At 42.8% G+C, this 12,078-nt stretch overlaps 1 protein-coding gene across 3 annotated transcripts in view; it reads left to right on the forward strand.

Annotated features, from left to right (window-relative positions):
* The window catches only part of STARD3NL (STARD3 N-terminal like), a 49,646-nt gene that overhangs the window by 35,002 nt on the left and 2,566 nt on the right, over positions 1 to 12,078 (forward strand). For 2 of the 3 annotated variants that reach the window (XM_024742246.1, XM_024742247.1), the window contains exons 4-7: positions 1,227 to 1,304; positions 3,447 to 3,500; positions 3,615 to 3,732; positions 6,396 to 6,491. In XM_024742246.1, the coding sequence (XP_024598014.1) occupies positions 1,227 to 1,304; positions 3,447 to 3,500; positions 3,615 to 3,732; positions 6,396 to 6,491 (346 nt within the window). Of the gene's footprint in view, positions 1 to 1,226; positions 1,305 to 3,446; positions 3,501 to 3,614; positions 3,733 to 6,395; positions 6,492 to 11,008; positions 11,080 to 12,078 lie in introns of all 3 variants that reach the window. The other variant, XR_003002890.1, reaches the window with a different exon arrangement.

Genomic DNA, 12,078 nt, shown 5'->3' on the forward strand with positions numbered 1-12,078 from the left:
TTACCGGGAAGCCAAGTTAATCCACTGGCCAGATCTCCAAGGATTGTCTGAACTCTGCTTAGGGAGTTAATGATATTGGACAAATAGGTGGGACCTATTGGCTCAGCTTGGAAAGACTGTCATGCCTGGCCCTGGAAATGGACACAGCCTCCAGGAAACCTTGGGATCTGGGAGACTTTGAGATAGAGGAATAAAGATTTATACTTTTGCCAAGTCCAGAATGCAGAGATAGGGGTAGGATACATAGAGAAACTAAATGGTTAGCAGATTATTAGAAAACACGTTTTTGATGAAAGGAGGAAATTAAAACAAAAACAACTGCAAAGTTCATTTACGTGAAAGGATCTTCAGTGAGGTCACCCAGCCAGTGGCAGCAAAGAAGTTGTCGGCCTCCAGCCTTTCGGCAGTTGTGATTAGTGAGGAACTTTGGGCAGACCGCCTACCCTAAGGCATTGCTCCAGAGCCACCTGACTTCTCCCTACTCAGAATAAGTATGTTTTCCAAGTAAAATTAGTAAAGTTTTATTCCGTGTTTATTCCTTAGTAGAATTACTGAGACAGCTAAGGCATAGTGGATAAGCGCCTGGTCTTTAGAGTCAAGCTACCAGGGTTCAAATCATGGCTTCCTCACTAAGAGTTATGTGGCCTTGGACAATTTTTCTGTCCATCTTAATGACAGTTGACTCACGGGATTGCTGGGCTGGGGGATTACATGGGATAATAATGCACATGAAAGTTTTCACAAAAGTCCCTGAACCACCCTGAAAAATCAGAGGGCAGGTCCTGGGATAGCAGAACTCTCCCAACACCCCAGTCACTCACAGCTTTGCAGTGGACATCACTAAGAATCTGGTATCTTCCAAAAAGTCAGTATTTGTACTTGGAGTGAAAAGGTACTGGAGTGGAAACTTTCAAAGCATTTTCTCCAACCTTAAAAGGATTTCAGAATATATATATATGGACTCAGATAGACAGGAAAAATAAACATCTAACTATATATTCTTTTGTTGATAATGGGAAGTTAATTTGAATCCCTCTTTGGGCAGTGTTCCATAAATCCTAGAGCAGAGGATCCCAAACGCTGGTCTGTAGACCAGTACCCATCTGTGACAGTTTTCAGCTAAATCAGAATAATGAAGACACTTTGGTGGGTTCTTCCTGAAACCCAGTGACTTTACCTTTGTGTATATTCCTTAAAACTTATCTTGTCTTTTCTTTTTAATACAGCTTTTGGCAGTTTTTCGATTTAAAGTGTTAATACTTGCATATGCTGTGTGCAGACTGCGCCATTGGTGGGCCATAGCGGTGAGTACGCCTGGTGAGTGGTCCCTCCCCTCCGATTTTGGTGGCTGGGGCCTGCTCACAAGAGGGCTGAGCCGGGGGCAGATGTGGATTCCATCTGGGTTGAATTCCACTTGCTTTTCCTGAGTCCCCGTCCTCCACACCTCAGTAGGTTTCATTCTCCGGGGCTTCTTTCCAAACGTAATGAGTAACTAGCCTTGTCGCTATGGAGACTGAGACAAGTGAGGAATCTAGGGCCCGACCCGTGATTGTGGTCCAAGCATCAGCCCACCCTCTACGTCATTATGCAAACGAGAGATGAGTTCCGTCCCTCTGTCACGAAGCGATTTGCACAGTTTCCTCTCAGGTTGAAACTGCTTGGTGATTTTTCACGACTTGCTCTCAGCTTATTTTGATCACTGCCTTCCTCGCTGTGTTATCCCCCTCGCTCCAGTCTTAAAGGGGAAAGCTCCCTTTTTATGGTTGCCTTCGGGCTTCTTGAAGACAGTGGCAGTTTTTAACTCACCTCTGTTTCCTGGCCTTCAGCCCAGAGCTTTGGCACAAGCTCTTCACCCTCAATAAATATTTATTGATTGAGAGAAGAATTACCAGCAGTTCTGCCTGAATTATTTTCCCTGTTTCCATGGACTTCTAAACAGTCACTTTGTTGAGAGCTCTAACGAGGCAGGTATATGGGGGGTGTTGAAGTCCTCAGACTGGAGAGACATGGGCAGGACCAACCTGCCGTCCTGCTTCTGGAAGGTGAGACCTCAGTCTGTGTGGGACCGGCATGGGCTTGTCCAGCTGGGCACGGGGTTGTGCGCTGTCCTAACGGGGAGTCCCCCAGGGGCTGTGTCTGCCTGGGCCATCTCTTCTGAGCATCCACGGAATCCCAGGGCTGCTGTCAGACCATCCGTTGAGTCCCAAGCTCACGGGTCATGGATGAGGGCTGACAGTTTCAGCCGGACTTGACTCCCTTTATTGTGTACGCTGTTGCCGATACCAAACGGCTGTGATGGTTATCCCTTACCCACCGTCTGCAGCAGCCCCAATTTGGGCCGTTCTATTCCAGTCTCCATGATGTGCACTGGTATTTGTCAGACCATCTGTCTCAGTGTTTGTTTCAGGAAAGTGGTTGACGTGCAATGAGAGTTTTAAGAGAGTTTCTTCAACCTTTTCTTTGAAATGATCAAAGGGACAGGTCGGATTTAGCACATCCATTTTATTGTTGGTTTTTTTTTTTTTTTTTTTTGCGGTACGCGGGCCCCTCACCGCTGTGGCATCTCCCGTTGCGGAGCACAGGCTCCGGACGCGCAGGCTCAGCGGCCATGGCTCACGGGCCCAGCCGCTCCGCGGCATGTGGGATCTTCCCGGACCAGGGCATGAACCCGTGTCCCCTGCATCGGCAGGCGGACCCTCAACCACTGTGCCACCAGGGAAGCCCCATTTTATTGTTTTTGATTCTCGTTTTAAAAAGCATTTACAGAGAGGGGGCCAGGCAGCTGGAAGGAGTCAGCTGGTACCTGAAGAGCACTTAGTGTCAGCCTGTAAAGTTAATTAGTATCAGAATGTAAGATGCCTCCCCTCCCGTGTTGTGTGTGTGTGTGTCTGCTGTGTGTGTGTATGTTTTGTTTTGCCGACAAAACTAACTCTGCAACTTCGTCAACACTAAGCACGATGCCTGATGTTCCCCAACCTCCAACCTCCGTTTTGTCAGTCATGGCTGCCGTTGGCACTCACTTTGGTCAGGTTTCATATTGCTACAAATATTAGTTGAAGGATGGAGAGACAAACCCCAGGTGCTGTGGGATTGTCTCTGGGCTTCCCTAGCCCTGGAGGAGCCTTGCCTCTATTTCACTGGTCCTTTCTCCTATGCCGATAGCGTCTTTGCATGTTGTACCCTCTAGTGGACAAAACAGAGTTTCCCAACACACAGCGTGTGGGTGAAGGGAAACCTCAAGCTGCCGGTCAGGGCTCGTGTGCCACGTGGAAGCCCACTTTGCCCCTGTCTGGTTTAGGGGATAGAGTGACATGGGAGGGAGCTGGGTAAGACAGACCCTTTCAGGCATTACCTGCTCCTGGCTCAGATGGGTCTCTTGCTTGAGGAAGGTGCCTTCAGAGTGTAAAACATCGAATTTGAATGCTTCTGGATTATGTGTCTTTCAGTTGACGACAGCAGTGACCAGTGCCTTTTTACTAGCAAAAGTGATCCTCTCAAAGGTATGGCTTTCCGCTTTTTCTGTGCCATGACCATCTGTACTGACACAGCTGCGTTCTCCAGGGTGAACTCATGGTAACTGCGTTTCTCTCTCCTGGTCACGTCTGTTCTTCCAGCTTTTCTCTCAAGGGGCTTTCGGCTACGTGCTGCCCATCATTTCCTTCATCCTTGCCTGGATCGAGACTTGGTTCCTGGATTTCAAGGTGTTACCTCAAGAGGCAGAAGAAGAAAACCGTAAGTTTCTCTCCACATTCCCCTCCTGAGACTGGCCAGCCTGGGAGGAGGGGCTGCAGAGGTCTGTCTTTGTTTGTTTGTTTTAATTTTTATTTATATTGGAATAGAGTTGATTTACAGTGTTGTGTTAGTTTCAGCTGTACAGCAAAGTGATTTAGTTATACATATATCTATTCTTTTCCAGATAGGTTATTACAGGGTACTGAGTAGAGTTCCCTGGGCTGTACAGTAGGTCCTTGTTGATTATCTGTTTTATATATAGTAGTGTGTCTATGTTAATTCCAACCTCCTAATTTATCCCTCCCCCCACCTTTCCCCTTTGGTAACTATACGTTCGTTTTCTAAGTCTGTGAGTCTGTGTCCCTTTTGTAAATAAGTTTATTTGTATCACTTTTAGATTCCACATATAAGTGGTATCATGATATTGGTCTTTGTCTGACTTACTTCACTTAGTATGATAATCTCTAGGTCCATCCATGTTGCTGCAAATGGCATTATTTCATTCTTTTTTATGGCTGAGTAGTATTCCATTGTATATATGTACCACATTTTCCTTATCCATTCCTCTGTCCATGGACATTTAGGTTGATTCCACATCCTGGTTATTGTAAATAGTGCTGCAGTGAACATTGGGGTGTATGTATCTTTTCGAATTATGGTTTTCCCAGGAGTGGAATTGCTGGATCATATGATAGCTTCATTTTTAGTTTTTTAAGTGTACTCCATACTGTTCTCCATAGCGGCTGGAACAATTTACATTCCCACCAACAGTGTAGGAGGGTTCAGAGATCTGGCTTTGCATGCAGCTCTGGGTGCAGTTAGGCAGATCGCATGTCTCCACCCTGCAGGGCTGTAGGAGACATCGAGGGAAGGGTTGGATGAAAAGACAGGGACAGGGTGTGGCTCCTCACTCCAGCTCTTAGGCCAGGCTTCCCCGGAAGGAAGTGTGAACACTGGTGGAAAAGACGTTCCAGCAGCAACAACAGCGAACAGCTCCTTCTCCTCGGACAGGTTGACCTTTCTCCCTGTCGATAATAGCTGGAGGACACGAAGCATCTTGTGCCGAGATAGCAATTCTACATAGAAGTCCTCAATTTTTCAGAGCCTCCCATTGCTGTCCATCCCACAGGTGGTGCCTTTGAATGGGCCACAGTGTGAATAACAGCTGAGTGCCTACAGGGGGACGGTTTTATGGGTTGCTGATGGAGATGGAGAGGAGGGAGTTAGCCAGCTGGAAATGTTCACCCATCTCAGGCTTTCCAGTCCTGTTCTGAGGAGCAGGGTGAGAGCTGACGTTATGTAGTCATGAGTCCTGTCAAAGCTGTTATAATCTCCCTGTGTGGCTTTGAGCATCACTGAATATTCACTGGGAAATCCAAATGATTGATTGAACTTTAGGATGAAGTATGGGGCTGGAATTCTCCTCTTCATGATGGCCTTAGTGAAAGCCTGCACATCCCACCTGCCCTCTTAGAGGTGATATAATCAAAGTTCAATGCAGAGACCCGGGCAGTTTCAAGACACGCTATTTTTATGCTCTGTCGGTCATCTGGCTGGATTTGCCCTGCCTAATAGGAAAAAAAAAATTCTTGTGTCTTATAGAAAGTTAAGCATGATTGTAACCTCAAGATACAGCAGAAGGGAAGATAACCTTGCAAGTGGTTTTATTTTTCAAAAGCTCATATACAAAGAAGAAATCTAGAAGAAAAGAATTATAATTTCAAGTGTAGATTTTAAAACACATTAATCAGACCAAGATCCGTCTTCTATTCTGTGCCCTCTGTTTCTTTATGAAAATGTATTGTGAAAAGGGAACAAATAAAGCTAACGGAAGCCACTTTTTAAAAAGTTGTAAATAGAGGACTTCCCTGGTGGTCCGGTGGCTAGCACTCTGCGTGTCCACTGCAGGGGGCACAGGTTCGATCCCTGGCTGGGGAACTAAGATCCCCCTGCCGCATGGCACAGCCAAAAATAAAAAATAAAAAGTTGTATATAAACATCAAACAACTTTCTTGAAAGCATTATCAACTGTTAATGTGACTGAGGCTTGCATGCCTATGTGATTAAACCAAGTTCAAAGTAACTAATAAAGCAGAACATATAATTAATGAAAAAATTGAAAACAGCATTTATGTTCACTGTAGCATGTATCACATGCATACCTGGCACCTGCTGTTTGGCCCAGTGCTTCCTCTAGCTTTATCTCGGTGCTAACTCAGCTTCAGCCGGAAGAACTCATTGTCGACGGCCTCTCTCATCATGGGCTAGTGCTTTGATGCTTTACGTCTGCCATTTCTCTAACCAGACACAGATGTAAAGCGTGACCAGATTTTTTGTTTGGCTTTGTGCTTTGGTTTTGATGCTGTTGATTTCTACAGGGAAGTAGGTATTTCCAAAGGGAAAGATGCTATAAATACAGAGCCAAAGAATCCCATGAGTAACATGAAGGATTTTTTTTTAACTAGTTGAAACCTGTCCTTATTGTACTGGTTCATAGTTTATTAATAACACTTTGGTTTTGGTTGAAAGATTTTCAGAGTACCGTTCCTGCTAAGAGTTTTTTAAAAAATGTAATAGTAACACCATTTTATTGTGATTAACCTGGCCACTAAGCTACCAGAACACTGACATCATTCCCAGTATCTGAATTTCTTCTCTTCCAGGACTCCTGATAGTTCAGGATGCCTCGGAGAGGGCAGCACTGATACCTGGTGGTCTTTCTGATGGTCAGTTTTATTCTCCTCCTGAATCCGAAGCAGGTACAAAATTTGATTATCATTTGCGTCTCTGTCCATCATTCAGAACTTGGTCCCCCTCTCCCCCTCACTACCCCCTCTACTTCTCAATATGCTTAGCAAACATTTAACATACCGGGCATTTAGATTGTGAATATAACTAAGACGTGGTCTTGATGTGCGACCCATGATGAGATGCAGAGATGTGAAAATAAACGTGGTAGAGGGCCTTAGACCTGATGTATGGCCGAGGGGAGGGTCTCTAGGCTCTGTTATCTGTCATCCCCTAACTGACCTTCCTCCACAATCCCCCATGTCTGAAAGTAGCAGCACTGCCTAGCCAGTTGCCCAAGTCAGAAACCAGAGCCTCACTGGGGACTCTGCCCCTTACCTGTGGCTCCCGGCCCATCGTTCACCACGCCGTTTTGATCCTCTTTGTTTCTGCCTCCTTGATTTCATTTAAATTTCACACTTATCATATCTGTAGCCTCAGTTCAGCATTTCTCATTTCCCTTTTTTTTGGCCGCGCCACGCGGCATGTAGGATCTTAGCTCCCTGACCAGGGCTGGAACTCGTGCCCCCTCCATTGGAAGCGTGGAGTCTTAACCACTAGACCGCCAGGGAAGTCCCCAGCATTTCTCATCTCAGTTTCTGCAACAGCCCCCTCCTCAGTTGCCTTCTCCCAACCAGCCACTAGAATTCCATGTTAAATAGAACAATTGCATTGTTCTAAAGGTTCTTCATAACCAATCTGTGAGGTAAAAGTCTCATTATCCCTGTTTCAGAAATGAGCAAGTTGAGACACAGAGAAGTGAGGTAGTTTGTCCAGCATCACACAAAGAGTAAGAAGGTGGAGGATTTGAACCCCAGCTCCAGGGCTAGAGTCCCTGATCATAGCTAATATACAGCCTCTCAGTATTAATGAATATGCAAAATTGATCACGTTATTTCCTTGCTTGAAAGCCTTCGGCGACGCAAAGGATTAAAAAAGTCATTGGATCCTTAGGCTGACAGAAAGCACCTCTGTGTCCACCCTTACCCAGTGATCCAAGCTCTCTTCTCATGCTCCTTGTGCGCTGTTCTTAGCTTTCTGAAAATACACTAAAACCCTCAAGCCATCTTGCTTGTTCTATCCTTGACATTACCCTCTGCAGTCCTAGTTTCCACTCACACGCGCAGAAGGCTTCTCCCCACTCCCACCCTCCCCCTGGCTCCCAGCAGTCCTAGGTAGAGGGTCTTTTGTCTCGGTTCTGTAAGATCTCTCCCACAACCCTGTCATCCTGGGTTGACTGCACTGTCTTTGGCAGTGACTTGGCCTGTTTCTATTACTGGGATATAAACTTGGGTTAGAGACTATGTTGTTTTCTTCCCCACATTACATTTAGTAAATATTTTAAACACACACACACACACACACACACACTAGAGTAAAAACAGACTCCAGGCAGAAAGAGCCACGTGAATATCAAAGGCACAACAATGGGACATAGGATATTAGGGAAACTCGAAGTAACTTGATATTCTGGACTGTTGGTGTTAGATTTAAAAGCAATATAAAACACAAAATCATAGAGTTAGATGAAATAAAGATATGAATTAGCAGAAAAGCTATTTCTCAGCCAGCAGAAACTAGAGTATTAAACTTTCATTACCTCATTATAAGGATGATTTCCTTGAGATTTTTGTATGTTACAGCACTCATTCTTTCAAAAAAAAAGTTTGCATTACAGTTCATGCTTTTGTATAACTTTTTTTCTAAGACTAATAAAATTTCTCAGCCCCAGTGTATTTTTTTAATTAGAAGTTCAGAACAACAGGATAAAAATGGGAGGAATACCTCAGGCATTTTTCATCCAGCAATCCATTGGCTTCCTTCTTTGACTTTTACCACCACCTAGTGGCAGTTGGAAGCATTACCATTTCATTGAATTATGAAGCTAAACAAAAACACCCCTGTCAGCGTTCCACTGGGTGGCTGCATTGTATAAGACAAAGCCCAGATTAGTAGTGGGCAAAGGAGTGTTCAAAGTGACTTACTTTGTTGTATTATATTTTCATTGTCTGAATGTTCAATTCAGGAAAGAATTAAGATTGAAAACTATTATTGGAATTAATGTGCCTAGAAAAGAAGATTTTATTTTAAAATAAAGCTTTCTTATGAGGTCAGCAGACAAATATTAAATAGTCTTCTAGCAGCAGAAGTTATAAGCTTTTTGCCCTTAAACAGTGCTAATTGGTCCCTATCAATAAGAGGGTGTCTGAGGCCTGCCTTGCCTTTTCTTGTCTTTCTCTAGCACCTAATATAGTGCCTGGCACAAAGTAAACTTAGAACTGTTGAAGGAATGAATGAAGAGAGAAAGAAAGAAATTGGAGCCACCAGAAATTTAAATGTTAGCATTTTTCCTTGTAAAGGAATGGCTTGAATTTTAGAATCACAGAGCTTTGGAAAATTAGCACATTTTAGTGGATGTACTTTTAAAGGATATAAAGGTGGTTTGTTTTACAGATTTGATTGTTGGTTTAGCCATATCCTGTTTGCCTGTGTATTAAATGAAAAGAATGAGGGAGCAGAGTCCTTTGTTGGATGATTGGGTTGAGGTTGTTCTGTGCTCAGACAATTTAAATGAACCAGTTGTGATGCTGGAGAAAAGGTAATTTGTCACCTCTTGAATCATTGAAAGACTGACTTAAAATGAAGAATAGCTCATTGCATACTATCATCTGTGCTAAACAAATCTAGATGAAGGCATTGAAATTTTTGTGTGTGTGTGTGCCTTCTAAAATGGATGTGGCCACACCGCACAAGGATCTGTGGGCAAGGATGTTCAGTGCAGTATTGTTTATAAAGTAAAGCAGAGCAAAATGAAACCCAAGCCTGGGAACACCTAAAAGAGGCAAAACATTTAAATAACTTATGGTACATCCTTATCATAAATCCTATGAGGCTGTTAAAAGGAGGCTGAGGTTTATAAACTAATATGAAAAGATGTCCACTATATATTAAGTTAAAAAAGTCAACTTGCAGAAGAGTATATACACTATAAGTCTATTTGTGTTAAACGTGTATATATATATACACTGCAAAATGTAGTTTTATTAGTACATTTGAAAAAAAACTAGTTAGTAAAATAAACTGCCTGAGGTCTAAAAAAATAAATAAATAAAAGTCATTAAAATAAAATGGAATTTAACATTTAAATACTAGTTTACCTTTGTAAATTATGGGCCATTTTTGTATGTTAGATGAGTTTTCTGGAGTTTTTGAAACATCTTTTCTTTTTTTTTAAATTTAACTTTATTTATTTTTTTGTACAGCAGCAGGTCCTTATTAGTCATCAATTTGATACACATCAGTGTATACATGTCAATCCCAATCTCCCAAATTCATCACACCACCACCACCACCCCCCGCCGCTTTCCCCCCTTGGTGCCCATACGTTTGTTATCTACCTCTGTGTCTCAATTTCTGCCCTGCAAACAGGTTCATCTGTACCATTTTTCTAGGTTCCACATGTATGCGTTAATATACGATATTTGTTTTTCTCTTTCTGACTTACTTCACTCTGTATGACAGTCTCTAGATGCATCCACGTCTCTACAAATGAGCCAATTTCGTTCCTTTTTATGGCTGAGTAAGGCATTGAAATTTGAATTTGACACCATGCATGCTGGTGTGGGCTAAGTCTGTGAAATTATGTCCCCTACGGTGTGTGGCTGTGTCTTTTCAGTTGTTGTTGTTTTTAATTCTTTTCTTTTTAAGCCTGGCTTCCTAGGGGTCACCCCTGTGTCTACATAGCTTAGTGGTAGCCAATGATTAGACAGCCTTTGTGGTCAGTCACCTTGATTAAGACTTTCATCCTCGGCCAAATGGATATTTGTATGTATTGGATAGCACATTCAAATTTCAGGTCTTTTTGAGTCTTCTTCAAAAAGCTTTTTCAGCTTTCTGAGTCCTCTTTTGCTGAACATTTTCACACCTCCTCTGCAGATGCTCACAGCCTCGTGGTTTTTAGGCTGTAGCGTGGGTTCTCTTGGGTTTCCGTTGTGTATGCCACAGCTTCAGCCAAACATACGCATGCTGCAGCCATGACCATCACCTCAAACCAGCAGAGGCTCTGGCCCCTGTGCTCACATACCACCAAGTCCGTCATTTCACCATTGCATCACTTCTCACCGCAGATTAAATGAGCTCCTTCAACCGTGTAAGTTTGCCGGCAGTCCTCACGGCCTGCCATACTCTGGAGCTGGGTGATGGGAGGTGGGGGAAGAATGGGGGCAGCTAAAGGAAAGAGCAACATGGTTGTTCCCGCAATTCTGCAATTTTTCAAGCACTTCTCACATAGTTGTAAGCCTTTGGTCATTTCCCCAACACTGAACTTGCTGTCTGGTTCATCTAGTCCGGTTTTAGAGTCGATTTTCAAGGAGAAGATTTGTTGAACTCCTTATTCGACAATAGCCAGAACACCTTGCTAGCATTCACTTTTAAATTACGGAAAGCATGTGCATTATTATGTTTTAATTTAAAGTTTGGCTTTATTTAGGACTCGCAAATTGTGGCTTGAGTGCCGTTACCCTGACAGGTGGAAAGTGAGCCCGGAAACAGGAAGGCTCGGTATGACCACTTTCCTTAGACTCCTTTCAAAGTGACATGGCAGTTAAACCGCTCCAGTGTCTGTAAGATTTCCAGCAGTTTAATAAGCTGGGAAGTGAAGCCTCCCAACCATTATATCTTTATGTATTTGTTTTACCACAAACTTAACCTGAACGACATGACATTTATGAGGTTGAGGTGTGGGACTCAAAACTTTTCTTAAGATTCTCAGGCATTCATTCTTCTGTACCAGATTTGTTCTTGGCTATAATCCAGGCAGACGTTCTTGAAGAAAAAAGTGCCCTTTTAAAAAACTTTTTATTGGGGTATAGTTGATTTACAATGTTGTGTTAGTTTCAGGTGTACAGCAAAGTGAATCAGTTATGCATATACATATATCCACTCTTTTTTAGATTCTTTTCCCATATAGGTCATTACAGAGTATTGAGTAGAGTTCCCTGTGCTATACAGTAGGTCCTTATTAGTTATCTATTTTATATATAGTAGTAGTTTAGATGTCCATCCCAATCTCCCAATTCATCCCTCTCCCCCCACTTTCCCTCCGGTGGAAGTGCCCTTTTTGATGTGTATTATCTGCTAAGAGTAAAGCAACAGTGAGGCTGGCTGCTTTTGCAGGTGAGTAGGTAACGTCCTAACCTGTTCCCTTGGTCTCCTCACCACTCTCTTTAGTTCCCTTCCCTGATTATGATAGGAATGCGTAATTGTTTTAAAAATGTGTGAAAAGAACAAAAATGAAAGATGACGCTCCTTCAAACTATTCAGCGCATTAGTATTGACAGTTCAGTTTGTTTCCTTCTACTTTTGTGTAATTTACATAATTGTTGGCCGTACTGTCTGTGTTATTTATACCCTGTTTTAAAAATTATAAAGTCACTTTAAGTTTATTGTAGAAATTTTGGAATATCCAGAAATGTACATAAGTCACCTGGTCATTTATTTCTAGTCTTACTGATTTGTACAAGTATATCAAGTTTTTAAATTTTTTATCAAAATGATCAT

This window comes from Neophocaena asiaeorientalis, unplaced genomic scaffold (genome assembly GCF_003031525.2).
Source record: "Neophocaena asiaeorientalis asiaeorientalis breed wild unplaced genomic scaffold, Neophocaena_asiaeorientalis_V1.1 scaffold373, whole genome shotgun sequence".
NCBI classification, from domain to species: domain Eukaryota; kingdom Metazoa; phylum Chordata; class Mammalia; order Artiodactyla; family Phocoenidae; genus Neophocaena; species Neophocaena asiaeorientalis.